The 16,539-nt window shown below is 46.9% G+C and overlaps 1 protein-coding gene across 1 annotated transcript in view; it reads left to right on the forward strand.

Annotated features, from left to right (window-relative positions):
* The window catches only part of LOC119965245 (A disintegrin and metalloproteinase with thrombospondin motifs 2-like), a 274,960-nt gene that overhangs the window by 206,837 nt on the left and 51,584 nt on the right, over positions 1–16,539 (forward strand). Inside the window, exons 6-7 of the mRNA XM_038795731.1 lie at positions 1,740–1,896; positions 3,425–3,530. Of these exons, the coding sequence (XP_038651659.1) occupies positions 1,740–1,896; positions 3,425–3,530 (263 nt within the window). The remainder of the gene's footprint in view (positions 1–1,739; positions 1,897–3,424; positions 3,531–16,539) is intronic.

The following is a 16,539-nucleotide window of genomic DNA, read 5'->3' on the forward strand; positions in this document are numbered from 1 at the left end:
CACTCGCCTTTCTTACCCCAATGAGGTCACTGAACTTTTTAAAAATGAATTTACAGTACCCAGTTCATTTTTGTTTCCAATTGAGGGGCAATTTAATGTGGTCAATCCACCTACCCTGCCCATCTTTGGGTTGTGGGGGTGAAACCCACGCAAACACGGGGAGAATGTGCAAACTCCACACGGACAGTGACCCAGAGCCGGGATCGAACCTGGGACCTCAGCGCCGCGAGGCAGCAATGCTAACCACTCACCACCGTTCTGCCCTTAGGTTACTCAACGTCTTGTGACAATGTATCCCACCTGCTCCCAATGGTCATGAAACCCAAAGGCAGCCTCCTAATTCCATAGCTCAGTCAAAGAACCAAGGAAAATCCGGTTCCATGAACTTGCAGGTTACAGACATGCTGCCCGCCTCAGTTGTGGGTTCAAACATTGCAATTCAGCCCACAGAGGCTGCTGTTGCCTCCCGCCTGACCAGATAAAAATTAATTTCTCACAGCACAACTCTTCACTCAGGGTGTAGGTCCTGGCTTGCCTCCATCCTGCCATCAAAACACCCCACCCCCATCTCACCACAGCACTCTGGGTGGCCTCAGTGTAAAACCACTTGTGTCGCAGTGAGTTCTCTTAACTAAAGCAGGGCCCCTACCAACTCCAGGGTTCTTATGTGTTCAAAGCACTTTTTAAAACTTGAATAAAAAATTCTCCTTTGCAAGGGCAGCACAGTGGTTAGCACTGAGACTACGGCGCTGAGGACCCAGGTTCGAATCCCGGCCCTGGGTCACTGTCTGTGTGGAGTTTGCACATTCTCCATGTGTCTGCGTGTGTTTCACCCCCACAACCCAAAGATGTGCAGGTTAGGTGGATTGGCCACGCTAAATTGCCCCTTAATTGGGAAAATAAATAACTGGGTACTCTAAATATATTTTATTTTTAAATCTCGTTTGCTATCTGCAGGGCAACCCCGCCCCTGGTTTCCCGGTGGCGTGGGGCAGCTTCAGTGGGAAATTCTATTGACATGCAGCGAGAGTAGAGAATAACGGTATGCCGCCGAGAAACACGTAGCTGGGAGACGGGAGAATCCCACCCAAAATCTTTTAACCTCAACCTGCAATTGGGAGTTGCAAGTGAGTGATGTGTGTGTGAACCGTGCATGATTTTAGACTCATACACAGTCAATGCTAAGACTCTGACACCCATTGCTAGCGAGTAAGGTTCCAAACCAGGAGCTCATTTCGATAGACTGAAAATTTGAGCAATTCAACAGGCCATCTGCCCATCCAGATTATTGCCTTTGCAGTGAAGATGACAATTTACCCCACTTATTTCAATTGGTTTAAAGCACCCTCGCAAATATAGGAGAAAAGAATTTCAGCCAAACACATGAAATATCTACGTGCCAAAATGTCTGAGATCCATACCGAGAATAAGGAGACAGGCAGACTGGAACACTAATCAGAGCCAGATAATATTTGGAAAGTGGGATACAAGCAGATTCTTGATTGCTCAATGAAAGACAGACAATTCAGCAAGAGTCGCCATGGGAAATAACAAATATATCAAGTGTTTCTAAACTCGGATCAAAAACATTCAGTGGAAGTACGAGACAAATTGCTAACTATTAGTTCAGAAAATAGCAAGAAATAATGCCACATATTCAAAAATCGAATGTTCTAAGTCTTGCATTGTAGTCAGTTGAAATTGCACCTAGATTTAAAGGAAATTGTTTTCTTTCTTAGTCTGTTAGCCTAATCGAAATTGGGAACCCCGCACAAAGTTTGAAGAATGTGTGCCAGTGGGCTTACTCCCAGCAAAAGTCTGATACCAGCCATGCAGAATATCATGACCATGCCATCTTTCTAACAAGGCAGGACTTTGGGCCATCTGGTATGCAAGGTACTGTATTCCATTCAGATTGGGTGAACAGTTTTATATTGTGCTTAAGCGTACTTGTTTATAAATAATCCAAGACACTTCATATTCATTAGCATGCTAATTTCTAGTCTAATGTCTTAAAAGTACAAGATGGTGTGGAGGTATGGTGGCCTAAATGGACCTATTTGGCATTGGGCCTCAGATCTCACTTACTTCAGAATGCAACTACAAGGCTGGGCAGAGAATGCTATTTGAATTTTGGGCTACTGTCAGCAACATTGCATTTTGAAGAGGAGGGGGTGATCAGAAGGGAAATGTGAGCAACGAAGTGAGGAAGGCAATTTGGAGTAGGGGCAATTAGGGGAGGAGGGTGAGGTAGTGATCAAGAGGGCAGTGGCTGGCAGTCAATTGTTGTAATAATGTGGTCCTGCATCTCCTGATTCAAATTCAGGTACGTATCCTTTAACTTACCCTTTTTGGTGATCTGACTTTCCTTCCTGCAACCTGTGACATTCAGGGCAAAACAATTTGTAAAGCAGGTGTTTAATAAGAAAAGGGACAAATGCTTCTTTTGATGTCTATACTGATATCGCTGGTAGTGACTTCAATCTGCAAATATGTGTTTGTAAACCACGCACCATGTTTTACATTTTACCCCTGTCAAATTGACGCCTCATCAGCGTCTACTCTATACTTTCACTTAGTAACTTCATATATTGTGCCACTGTCAGATAGTTTAGAACAATATCCACAATAAGTCATAAGGCGACTTATGTTTTTTGAAATATATATTTTTTTAAATTTCCAATTGAGGGGCAATTTATCGTTGCCAATCCACCTAACCTGCACATCTTTGGGTTGTGGGGGTAAGACCCACGCAGACACGGGGAGAATGTGCAAACTCCACTCAGACAGTGACCCGGGGCCGGGATCGAACCCAGGTCTTCGCTGACGTGAGGCAGCAGTGCCAACCACTGTGCCACCATTCCGCCCCCTAATGCGGTTTATGTTACTTGAAAATGTATGACCATGAACATAAATGATAAAACTGGGATTCATGAATGGAAAGTTGTGCACCTTTTACTTATTGTAAATTTTCCAAGACCAAAATTAAGTTACTGCACTTTAATATTTGGTGTTTTCTCAACCGTTAAATACAGTGTGCATGATTGTTATCTTACAAGTGCCAAGACTGCAAAAACTGTCCAGCACACATACATCACTAGCCAGTTTATCAATGGGATATATATTTATGGACTTCCTCTGTTTTGTTTTTTTGTTTTGGTATTTCAAATACCTTTTGAGGTTAGATAGATCATTTTACAGATTAAAGTAGTATAAAATCTGATTGGTCTTGAGCCAATATTAATATATAAATTGCACAAACGGTGGAGATAACTATGATAAAACATATGTTTCTATGCATGAAATTGAAGAAAAAGGTCCCACTGATCAATATTGAAGTAAGAAAAGCACAATTGATGGTTTTCAGTAGATAATTACATGTTTTTTCATGCATTCTTCTCCAATAATTTTCTATCTTTTACAGGTTATGCCCCAGTTACAGGTATGTGCCATCCAATCCGGAGTTGCACTCTGAACCATGAAGATGGCTTTTCATCCGCCTTTGTAGTTGCTCATGAAACTGGGCATGTGTAAGTGTTAAATCTTATGGTTCAAAAACAAACAAGAAAAACACAAAAACATAAGATGCTGTCCAGAGTAATATTGTGTTAAATATTAGAGCAGCAACTTTACTGCAAAAAGATGTTGCAAGGTACATCGCAAAGGGAAAAATACAAAGGAACAGATTCAGAGTCCTGATGGGAGAATTGGTAAGGATGAATGAAAGGTTGGTCAATAAAGGGTATATTTTTTGATAGATTTTAAAGGTGGATGGAAGCTTCCTAGAGAGTCAGAGAGGTTTTGATGATAGTTTCTGAAGATTGGGACCAAGTTACATACCTGTTATGATCATAGGTCAGACTCTCATGTTTCTGGTAAGACCCAGTTAGGGATAAGTAATAGAACATAGAACAGTACAGCACAGAACAGGCCCTTCGGCCCTCAATGTTGTGCCGAGCCATGATCACCCTACTCAAACCCACGTATCCACCCTATACCCGTAACCCAACAACCCCCCCCTAACCTTACTTTTATTAGGACACTACGGGCAATTTAGCATGGCCAATCCACCTAACCCGCACATCTTTGGACTGTGGGAGGAAACCGGAGCACCCGGAGGAAACTCACGCACACAGGGGGAGGACGTGCAGACTCCACACAGACAGGGACCCAGCCAGGAATCGAACCTGGGACCCTGGAGCTGTGAAGCATTTATGCTAACCACCATGCTACCCTGCTGCCCTGAATGTCTGGGTTAAAGTAGACAAAGTTTGAGATTAAAGACATTTGCTAATGGGGGGAAAAACACAAGATTCCACAGGTGTTGAACTGACAAAAATTAACTTTATTATACAAAGTCAGAAAGATAAAACCATATACAATGGCTATCTTGTACTCTTGCATTCAGGGTTAATATGAGGTACATTTGAATTAACAGACAAACTGTGGTCAAATGCTCCACAATGTACAGTAAATGTACTTAAGACAGAGTCAATGGATTTTTCAACACACCCAGACATCAGTAAACACTGTGAATCAACCAATCTTGTTAAAACTCTGTCCCTCTCACAAGAGATTCCAGTCTTCACCTCCGAAGATCTAACCTTGGAATTCTCTCCATAAGGCGCTCCAACTCAGACAGCCCCAATGACGTCCCATCTTACAGTTTTTCAATGTCGTCTCCTGATATTCTGTACCCCTGAATTCCCAACTATGCACTCAAGTATCGCTTCGAAAACATAACTTCAGTGCTTGGGCCACTACAAGCAGAATACTACTGCTGCAAAAGGGTATTGTTGCCCCAATAGCGCGCAGCATGGAGTCACCAAACTTCTGCTGCCTTCTTAGAACAACTAGGACTTCTCCTGAGCCCTAATCACTTACAATCTGCTAACTTAAGTCCTTTCGTTGCATAGAGCCTGTTTCTCTGCTCCCCTCTTTTTCCATTAATTTAATAGGGGCCCGTCTCCGGCCCCCGTCGCTGTCCCCCGTCTCCGTCCCCAGTCTCCGTCCCCCGTCGCTGTCCCCCGTCGCCATCTCCGTCCCCCGTCTCCGTCCGTCCCCTGCCTAAGTCCTTGCTGCCTCCTTTCCTGCCTCTGTTCCCTGCCGCCTCCGTCTCCCGCCTCCATCCCCTGCTGCCTTTGTTCACACCTCCGTCCCTCACCTCCGTCCATTGCTCATGGACAGCCCATATGTGTGGATTCTGAAGTCTGGTCGTTCTTGGATTTCCTGACCTTTGCTCTAGACGAGTAGCTTTTATAACTTGGCAATAGTTCATCGAAAGGTTGACTGTCAGATGGCCAGATGCAAAGGACTGGAGAATGCGAGTGAGACTGGAGAACGTTGCAGAAATAAAGTCGGAAATAAGGCCAAGGTTTTGAAACTGAGCACAAAGGTGACAAAAGTGTGGTCAGCAGCAATTGTGCAGATGGGAGGCAGGTTGTTGAGATAGATGTGAAATTCTAGTGCACTGTTGTAATGCTGGAAATGTGAAGGATGGGTTTTCAATTTACCTGAATGCTCCAGCTATGATGCCACTGAAAACTCTTGGGATGGTTTTATTTGCCTAACAAGCAATTTATGGTCCTGATGGGACACTGGTGCCATGACGGGACATAGACCAGTCTGGTCAGTGTGGTTCTGGCTATGGGCTAAGTGCTGGCAAATGGGATTAGGTGGGCAGGTCAGGGCCTTTCATGCATCGGTGAAGACTCGATGGGCCGAAGGGCCTCTTCTACATTAGTATTCTGTGATTCTGTGATTTAACAAATCTCGGTTGCTAAAAACTTCAGTGGTAATAGGTTTTGAGAACAATACTGTTTGAGGTTCAAACATTCAGCCCAATATGTCATATACAGGTGAAGGATGGGATTTTCCACATGTTCCCCCTCTCCCGTGCGGTTGGTGATGCCCACATCCCGTGAAAATGTTAAGCAAAGATATTTGAAGCCTGAAGTACTATTTGTCAGGGTTTCTTTCATCCAACAGTTATATTTCGAATGGGAAATAGGGAAGGCAAATTCATAAATTGGCAGAAGCTTTGTATTTTTTCAGTATTTGCTGTACCCTTGGCAATCTGACCTTTCAATACCTGAGTTCAATTGCTTCTGCTTCGAGTGGGCTAGCCAGGTGCTGGCTGCAGAGCTTCACCATCTGCAGCTAGCACACTTGCAGCCAAATCACAACAGACGAACAGTTACACTTATAGATCACACTGGCTAACACTTAAATATCAGCTAACATGCACCTCATACATGGATCAAACTGGTGCTCAGATCAGCATATTTTGCACCGCCACCTCATCTCCAACTAAACACCATGGGGTAGTCACCACTAGCTGTATTATATGTATTACGGTAATACACATATACTAGAGGTACATGGGTAAATCCCTGCCTGCTGGCTCCGCCCAGTAGGCGGTGTATAAATGTGTGTGCTCGCCGGTGCTGCAGCCATTCTGGTAGCAGCTACAGGAGGCACATCTTTGCTCAATAAAGCCTCGATTATTCCACTACTCTCGTCTTTGTGGTAATTGATAGTGCACCAATTTATTGAACAAAGATTTTTAAATCGATGGATCTTCGCATCAAGTCTGATCACCTACAGCTGAGCCCTCAAGCAGCCAACGCTACATCCGCTTTTGACCACTGGCTAGCCTGCTTCGAAAGCCACCTCCGAACATCCGCTGAGGAACCCTCGCACGCGCAGAAGCTCCAAGTCCTTTATTCTCGGGTGAGCCCTGACATTTTTCCTCTCATCCAGGATGCGCCCACTTACTCCGAAGCAATGAAGCTCCTGAAGGGACATTTAGTTCGGCCAGTCAATCAACTATACGCCAGGCACCTCCTGTTCACGAGACAGCAACTCCCCGGTGAGTCCCTGGATGATTTCTGGCATGCCCAGCACATCCTGGGGAGGAACTGTGACTGCCAGACAGTTTCGGCAGTCCAGCACACAGAACTTTTAATCCGAGACGCCTTCGTTATGGGCATGAGGTCTCCGTACATCCACCAGCGCCTATTGGAAGGGGGTACGCTTGATCTTGTGGGAACCAGACAGCTCGCAAACTCATTAACAGTGACCTCCCGTAATGTCCAGTCGTACGCCCCTGACCGCGTGGCACCCTCGTGGGCATCGTGGGTCCCACCAACTACCGACCCCAGCTCACCGCAAGCCTGGGCTGTACGGCAGCCAGCCAACCCCAGGGTACCCAAATGCTATTTTTGCAGGCAGAACAAACACCCCCGGCAGCGCTACCCGGCGCGGAGTGCAACCTGCAACGGATGCGGAAAGAAAGGACACTTTGTTTCTGTGTGCCAGGCCCGTTCAGTCGCCGCTGTTTCTAGGCCCAGCATTCCTACACCCCCCAAGTGCGACCCGGGGCGCCGCCATTTTCCTCCTCACAAGCCACGTGCGACCTGTGGGCGCCGCCATCTTCTTCCCCACAGGCCACGTGCGGCCCGTGGAAACTGTGCGGCATTGGAGGCAACACCTGGCTGGCAGGAGATTCACTATCCTCACTGACCAATGGTCGGTTGCCTTCATGTTCAATAATACACAGCGGGGCAAGATCAAAAACAATAAGATCTTGAGGTGGAGGATCGAGCTCTCTACGTATAATTACGAGATTTTGTTTCGCCCCAGGAAGCTCAACGAGCCCCCTGACGCCCTATCCCGCAGTACATGTGCCAGCGCACAAGTGGACTGACTCCAGGCTCTCCACGATAACCTCTGCCACCCGGGGGTCACCCGGTTCTTCCATTTCATCAAGGCCTGCAACCTTCCCTACTCCATTGAGGAGGTCAGGACTGTCACCAGAGACTGCCAAGTCTGCGCAGAGTGCAAGCCACACTTCTACCGGCCAGATCGAGCGCACCTGGTGAAGGCCTCCCGCCCCTTTGAGCACCTCAGCATGGACTTCAATGGGCCCCTCCTCTCCACCGACCGCAGCACGTACTTTCTGAACGCGGTCGATGAGTACTCCAGGTTCCCTTTCGCTATCCCATACCCCGATATGACTTTTGCCACGGTCATTAAAGCCCTCCACAGTATCTTCACTCTCTGTTCGGTTTACCCACCTACGTCCACAGCGATCGGGGATCCTCTTTTATGTGTGATGAGCTGCGTCAGTTCCTGCTCAGCAAGGGCATCGCCTCGAGCAGGATGGCCAGGTACAACCCCCCGGGGAAACAGGCAGGTGGAGAGGGAGAACGGGATGGTCTGGAAGGCCGTCCTGCTGGCCCTGCAGTCTAAAAATCTCCCGGTCTCCCGCTGGCAGGAGGTCCTCCCCAACGCGCTCCACTCCATCCGATCGCTCCTCTGCACCGCGACTAACGAAACCCCCCCATGAACGTCTCTTTGCCTTCCCCAGGAAGTCCACCTCCGGGATCTCGCTCCTAACATGGCTGACAGTTCCTGGATCCGTCCTCCTTCGCAAGCATGTGCGGACCCATAAGTCGGACCCTTTGGCCGAAAGGGTCCACCTCCTACAAGCAAACCCACAGTACGCATACGTGGCGCACCCCGACGGGCGCCAGGACACAGTCTCCCTCCGGGACCTGGCACCCGCTGGATCCCCACCCACGGCCCCCGACCCGTCACCCCCCCCCCCCCCCCCCCCCCCCCCCATTCGGGTTGCCTCGTTCACTCCTGCGCCACTTACCCTCCCCCCAGCAAACCTCACCACAGCTCCCGCCCCAGGAGGAACCTCCCACTGGTTCCACTCAGGGGTGACGAAGACGAGGACAACACGCTCCCGGAGTCACAGGTGACCAAGTCGGCGCCCACATCACCACCAGGACTGAGACGAACACAGAGAAGGATCAAGGCCCCCGACAGACGGAACTTGTAAAAAAAATTTTCCACTACCCCCGCCGGACTCTTTTTTTAACAGGGGGTGACATTATATGTATTACGGTAAGACACAGATACTAGAGATACATGGGTAAATCCCTGCCTGCTGGCTCCGCCCAGTAGGTGGCGTATAAATATGTGTGCTCGCCAGTGCTGCAGCCATTCTGGTTCCAGCTACAGGAGCCACAACATCTTTGCTCAATAAAGCCTCGATTATTCCACTACTCTCGTCTTTGTGATAATTGATAGTGCATCGCACCATTGCAGTTGCTTCTAGGAAATGAGTTGCATTTATTTAGCGCCTTTCAGGATGCCCCAAAACTTTCTATGGCAATTCGATCTCAAAACAGAAAATGCTGAAAATACTCAGCAGCATCTGTGGAGAGAGAAAACAACTAACATTTCAGATCAAACTCAAAATAAATCAAAGTATTTTTGATGTTAGGAAAGGAGGTAGCCACCTTGCACATAGCAAGATCCCACACACAGCAATGACTAAATATTTTCGCAATTTTAGTTGAGGGATAAATATTGACCTCGGTTCAGGAAATCTCTGAATAATGCCATAGGATCTTTCACATTCCCGCGAGGACAGACATTATTTTCTGAAAGATGGCATCTCCAATAACATTCCCTAAGTACAACATAAGATCAGAAGTAGGGATATTCGCTGATGACTGTAAAATGTTCAACACCATTCGCATATGCTCAGATACTGAAGCAGTCCATGTCCAAATGCAGCAATCCTGGACAATATCCAGGCTTTTCTGATAAGTGCCAAGTAACATTCCTGCCACACAAATGCCAGGCAATGACCATCTCCAACAAGAGAGAATCTAACTATTACCCCATAACAATCAATGGCATTTCTATCACTGAATCCTCCACTATCTGAGGGGCTGGTTTAGCACTGTGGGCTAAACAGCTGGCTTGTAATGCAGAGCAAGGCCAGCAGCGCGGGTTCAAATCCCATATTGGCCTCCCCGAACAGGCGGCGGAATGTGGCGACTAGGGGTTTTTCACAGTAACCTCATTGAAGCCTACTTGTGACAATAAGTGATTATGATTATTATTATTATCGACATCCTGGACATTACTACTGACCAGAAACTGAACTGGACTACCCATATAACTATTGTTTGCGACAAGAGCAGGTCAGAGGCTTGGAACCCTGCTGTGAGTAACTTACCTCCTGATTCTCCAAAGATTGCTCACAATCTAAAAGTTGTGTGATGGAATCCTCTCCACATGCCTGGGTGAGGGCAACTTCAACAACACTCGAGAAGCTTGACACCATCCCAGACAAAGTATCCCGCTTGATCGGCATCCCTTCCACAAACATTCATTCCCTTCGCCACTGTCGCACAGTCGCAACAGTGAGCATCTACAAGATGCACTGCAGGAACTCACCAAGGCTCCTTAGGTAGCACCTTCCAAACCCACGACCCCTATCATCTAGAAAGACAAGGGCAGCAGATACATGGGAACACCACCACCTGGAAGTTCCCCTCTAAGCCACTCACCACCCTGACGTGGAAGTATATCACCGTTCCTTCACTGCTGCTGGATCAAAATTCTGGAACTCCGTCCCTAACAACATTGTAGGTGCACCTACAGCACATGGACTGCAGTGGTTCAAGAAGTCAGCTCACCACCACCTTCTCAAGGGAAATTAGGAATGGGCAATAAATGTTGGCCTAGCCTACAAATTCCATGAGGATGAAGCTGGCCCAGCTGCTTCCCTCACAACAGCCTTCAAGTATGCTTAGGAAGCACGGGAGACGATCCTGAAGAAGGGAGGGGAGACAGAAGAAAATTGCACGGTGTGTGTATTTGGCAATGATTTGCTGTGAAATGTTCTTCCAAGCTCTATATTCGGTCGGTAAGTATTTTGCTTTATTTGGCAGTGACTCCCAGTGGTCCCTTAGTTAACAGTTTGCTTGGCCACAAATTGAGTCATGTTGGGCTTGATTTTCATCCCCGAGGCGGGAGTCAGGATAATTCCTGACTTGGTCCACCTGCGTCAGGAAAATGTGCCGGCAAGGCAGGATTTTCAATGTGTGTGCGTGGCCGGTGCTGACTCCTGAAGGATATGGGCAGCTGACCTGGGAAATTGTTCAGAGGCAACCACACGGTCTGCCGCTTGTGGAAGTGGGCTGTTTAAAAGGCTTTGTCCCAGTTTTGATAAAAACAGGCCCTACAGCCACCATCCCTCACAGCTCCTCATCCCCACACACTCGCCATGCCCCACCCATGCCATCCACTCATACCCATGACCCCTCATGCTCCAATTCCAAGATATGGCCTCCAAACAATTCTTATGGTCCCTTTACCAAGTTATCCACACCCACTATGGTCCCTAATGCCTCACATGCTGAGCCTCATTATGTATTCTTGCCTGAGAGACCAGATACTCATTAACCTGTTGAAACATCAACTTCTGGTAAGACACTGCTTGCTTGACAGCTCTGATTCTCTGATCTTTGCTGTCAAGGGGCTGTTTAGCACAGGGCTAAATCGCTGGCTTTGAAAGCAGACCAAGGCAGGCCAGCAGCACGGTTCAATTCCCGTAACAGCCTCCCCGAACAGGCGCCGGAATGTGGCGACTAGGGGCTTTTCACAGTAACTTCATTTGAAGCCTACTTGTGACAATAAGTGATTTTCATTTCATTTCATTTCACAATGATAAAGAGCTTTTAAGTGCTTGCAGTTTGGGCTAGTGAGACCTTAAAGGAACTAAATGATTGGCACTATTATTGAGCTGTAGTAAAAAAAAAATTTCAGGAAGTGGAAAGTTACTAATAAATTATTTTTAAAGACTTTTCTTTACACTTCCTACTGTTGCTATAGGGTTAACCGCATATTTTCAATTTAGAGTGAGTCAATGGTCATGAAAGTGTCATCACTTGACATGGGGGGGGGGGGGGGTGGCATGAGAGGCCGAAGGGAGTTAGTGGGTTTACATATTTTGGCATGGGAGGCTTGGGAGGACATTATGAATTTAGCCTTCAAATGTTCCCTCATGCAGACTATGGATTATGACGCCTCTGAGGGGTTGTGAGCCACAGTCCTTGCTGGCCCGGCTCCATGCAAATTGCAGAGAACTAGGTCTCTGCAATAGAGCTGGCTAGGTTGGGAGTACAGGGTGCGCGTTCACAAGCCAAACCAGGCTTCACCCTTTAAATGCTCTCCTGCAAATCAAAATATCTGGAAATGGGTCCGGGAATCCCAGAATCGGGACCTGTCCACCATTTTTGAAGACTCTGTAAAAATCCAGCCTGTTATCCCAGTTTCAGGAAGGTGTTTCAACAAACATTAGGCTCTTCATCTGCATATGTAAAGGGGCGAATGCCTTTTGAACGCATGAACCTTCGATCACCTATACTATCGCCTTAACTAATATGACAAACATCACACTTCCTCCACAGAATGTGTGTACTCTTGCTGTGCTCATGTTCATTACTTCGATGCCCATTTTACCTTGTAAAACAGGATCAGTGTCGAAAGATTCCTGGGACATTGGGATTGTCTTCACTTGCTCTTACTTTTCCTTTTTTTTGGTCAGCCCCTTCCTCAGGCAGCATTTGTAGATGCTTAAAATATCAGCTAAAACAATTCCTTGCCTTTCTGAAGGCTGGAAGTTTATTGCTGCCTGACAAATCAGCCCCTCCTTCATGCACCAAGCTCGTGCAGTGTAGGAGTTTTAGGACTGGGATGGTTGCCTCCAACTACCAAAACCATCTTCCTTTTTGCTACGTATGATTCCATCTACCAATGAATTTTCCACCCGATTCCCATTGACTTTAATTTTACTCGGGTTGCTTGATGCCAAACTCTCAGTCAATACTGCCCTGATTTCAAGGGCAGCCATCAACTCACCTCTGGAATTCAGCCCTTCTGCCCATGCTTCAAACAAGGCTGTCATGAGGTCTGGAGCTGACTGGCTTTGGCAGAAGAAACAAACATGTAAGTTGGGAGCAGGAATGGGCTATTCAGCCCCTGTGGGCTACCGTGGGCAGCACGGTAGCATGGTGGTTAGCATAAATGCTTCACAGCTCCAGGGTCCCAGGTTCGATTCCCGGCTGGGTCACTGTCTGTGCGGAGTCTGCACGTCCTCCCCGTGTGTGCGTGGGTTTCCTCCGGGTGCTCCGGTTTCCTCCCACAGTCCAAAGATGTGCGGGTTAGGTGGCTTGGCCATGCTAACTTGCCCGTAGTGTCCTAAAAAGTAAGGTTAAGGGGGGGGGTTGTTGGGTTACGGGTATAGGGTGGATACATGGGTTTGAGTAGGGTGATCATTGCTCGGCACAACATCGAGGGCCAAAGGGCCTGTTCTGTGCTGTACTGTTCTATCTATCTATCTATCTCAAGCCTACTCTACCATTCAATAAGATCATGGCTGTCTCATTTTAACCTCCACTTCATATTCCTGCCTATCCTGATAATCTTTCACCCCCCTTGCTTATCAAGAATCTATCTACCTCTACCACTGCCTTAAAGGTATTCAAAGATTTTGCCTCAATCATCTTTGAAAGAAGAGAATTTTAATGTCTCAAAACCTTTGAGAGAAAAAATGTTTCCTCATCTTGGTCTTAAATGTCTTATTTCAAACAGTGACCTCTAGTTCTAGATTCTCCCACAAGAGGAAACACCCACCCTGTCCAGACCCTTCAGAATCTTTGGGTGCAATTCAATGGTCTCGCCGCACCTGACTTGGTGTCGGGATGAGGCCGTTGAATTTCATGAGAGACCTTTTACGATGCTCGAAACATCTCGCGCGATTTACCAGTCTCGTGAGATGCTGCGATCTGGATCTCGATCTGGGCACTCCCAGGCTGGCGTGGCTAATACCAGGGAGCCTGGCTGGAAGTGCCAAGGTGCTTTGGTGCCAGCTTGCCCTTGTGAGGAGTCGGACCTGGCTCTTGGCCGGGTGAGGAGGGCTTGAGGGTCCGGAAGAGATAAGTTGGGTGAAGTGGGAGGTGGTGGGGCCGGGGTCTGGTGGCTGCTGAGGGCAGTTGAAAGATCCGTTCCGATCCACAAACAGTCTTCTTGCACTGGTGAGCTGAAAGTGGCGCCCCAACAGGACCTCCCTCGCCCAGACAAAAAACAGCCAAGTAGCATTAGATAACGGGGGGGGGGGGGGGGGGGGGGTTTCGGCAATACTCCACTAAATTCAGACTCGATGGGCCGAACGGCCTCCTTCTGCACTGTAAATTCTATTCTCTGATTAAATGCACCCGAAACCAGACATAGAAATGTTTCAGTTGAATCGTGCCCTTTATGTTTTAATCAAGTCTGAACTCCAGCACCTACAAGCCTAGACTCTCCGTCCTTCTCTCATAAGACAACCCGCCCATTCCCGGTACTAATTAGTAAACCATCTCTGAACTGCTTCCAAAGAATTTACATTTTTCCTTAAATATCGAGACCAGTACTGCACACAGTACTCCAGATGTGGTCTCACTAATACCCTGTATAACCGAAGCATAAACCTCCTTACTCTATTCAATTCCCTTGCAATAACAGGTAACATTCTAATAACTTCGCCAATGACTTGCTGCACCATTGCAATTTATTCACCAGTACACCTTTTCCCCTTTGCATCTCAGAGCTCTGCAATCTCTCACCATTTAGATAATGTGCTTCTTCTTTTTATTTGTCCTGTCTCCCACATTATAATCCATTTGCCAGATCTTTGCTTACTCACCTAACCTATCTCACCTAACCTACTCACCTAACCTATCTGTATCCTTTGTTGTCTCCTTGTGTCCTCTTCACAATTTACTCTCCTACCTATCTTTGTGTCTTCAGCAAATTTATCCACCATACCTTCAGTCCTAACATCCAAATCGTTGATATAAATTGTAAAAATTTGAGGCTACTGCTCTGATCCCTGTGACACACTCGTTCTATCTTGCCAACCTGAAAATGACCGATTTCTGCTTGCTGTTTTCCATTGCCTATCTTCTATCCAGGTCAATATGTTACCCCATACATCATGAACTTTTAATTTCTGCAATAACCTTTGATGGGGCACCTTATCCAATGCCATCTGATTGGTTCACCTTTATCCACAGAACCTGTTATCACTTCAAAGACCTCCAATAAATTGATTAAACAAAGTTTTGCAAATGAGAAAGCATGTTCACTCTACCTGATTACCTTGAATTTATCTAAGTGTCCTGTTCTAAGCCCCTGCTGGTGTGTTCAATGGTGGGGGGTGGAAGAATATGGCGGGAGGCTCAGAAATCTGTTTAATGCTGGTGTAAATTTTCAGCGGGATCTTCCGCTGGTGCCCGCCATGACGGGTCGAGAAAACCCGCCAGAGGCCAACATGAACGTGCGGCATGAAAATAGGCCAGCCTGAAACACTTCTGGAACAATGTGGCATGCAGATGTTGGGACTCACCTAAACAATGCCTGGGGCTGCCTCTGGAGTTCGGGATGGAGACTGCCGACAATCCTGGACCCAGGAACACAACAGCAGTGGGTTGGGTGTGCACCTGCAGATGGACCTTCCAGATTCGATGTCCTGAAGGTTCTCCATTTTCCAGCCTCAAAGTTCCTGGAGATCCATCTTCATTTTAAGGAGATCCACCATCTTTCCTCAATGGTGGGTCAGTGATGTTGGGCATCTTTGCAATATTGTACCCAAATAGGACGGCAGACTACATGCCATCCAGGGCTGCCCTGCCACTGAATATGGCATAAAACATCCATATTTATAATTTAATGAGGCTGGAGCTGGAGGCTTTGGCCTGTTTTCCTGCCAGCCTCTGCAGTGCGAATCACTCCATGTTTCCATTCCCGTCAAAAAGGGAGAATTTGTGCCCAACGTCTTTTGCAGTTACCTTTGCTATTTTCTAATCTAATGGAACCTTCCCTGAATCTGGTGAATTAAAGCCAATGCACTAACTATCTCACTGGTCACTTCTTTTCAGACCCTAGGATAAAATCCATCAGGACCCAGGGACTTGTCAGCCTGCAGTCTCAACCATTTGCTCAGAACCACTTCCCTGGTGATTGTAATTTTCTTCAGTTCCTCCCTCCCATCTCCTGATTTGCAGTTTTTTCTGGGATGTTACTTGTATCCTGTATTGTGAAAATTGATGGAAAATACCACTTCAATTCATCCATCATTAGCTCCCCATACTCACTTTCCACAGAACCAATATTCGCTTTGTTAAACCAAACTGATCACTGGTGAGTATGTTATTACTGCTTCATAGCACTGTCAATAACGCCTTTCATCGCTTTGCTGATGACACGTGATCCCTTTCTGAAGTGTATTGGTCCTAGCCGCTGCAGTTGCAAAGAAAAACAAAAAGAAACATGTTGGACAAATAGACATCGTAATTATTAATTGTGAAAATTTGGACTCTCAGTCAAGTCTTCATTTGGTCTTTGCAGTGACTCTTTTAATAATGAGCATTTTGCTTTGCCTTCTGCTCGAGTATCTACTGGCTGGAATTCTCTAGCTATTGGGATTCTCTTTTCCTGCTGGCAGGGCACCTCCACCCATGGGTTTCTCAGTGGCTTCAGTGGGAAATCCCGTTGACAAACAGGAAGAGAGAATCCCACCGCCAAGAACAGTGCACTGCCAAGAAACAAGTGACTGGGGGAACCGCAGCATCCCGCCCATTGTGTACTAAAAACCATGGTAGCAAAGCCCAAAACTACTTCTTGTTT

This window comes from Scyliorhinus canicula, chromosome 4 (genome assembly GCF_902713615.1).
Source record: "Scyliorhinus canicula chromosome 4, sScyCan1.1, whole genome shotgun sequence".
NCBI lineage: Eukaryota > Metazoa > Chordata > Chondrichthyes > Carcharhiniformes > Scyliorhinidae > Scyliorhinus > Scyliorhinus canicula.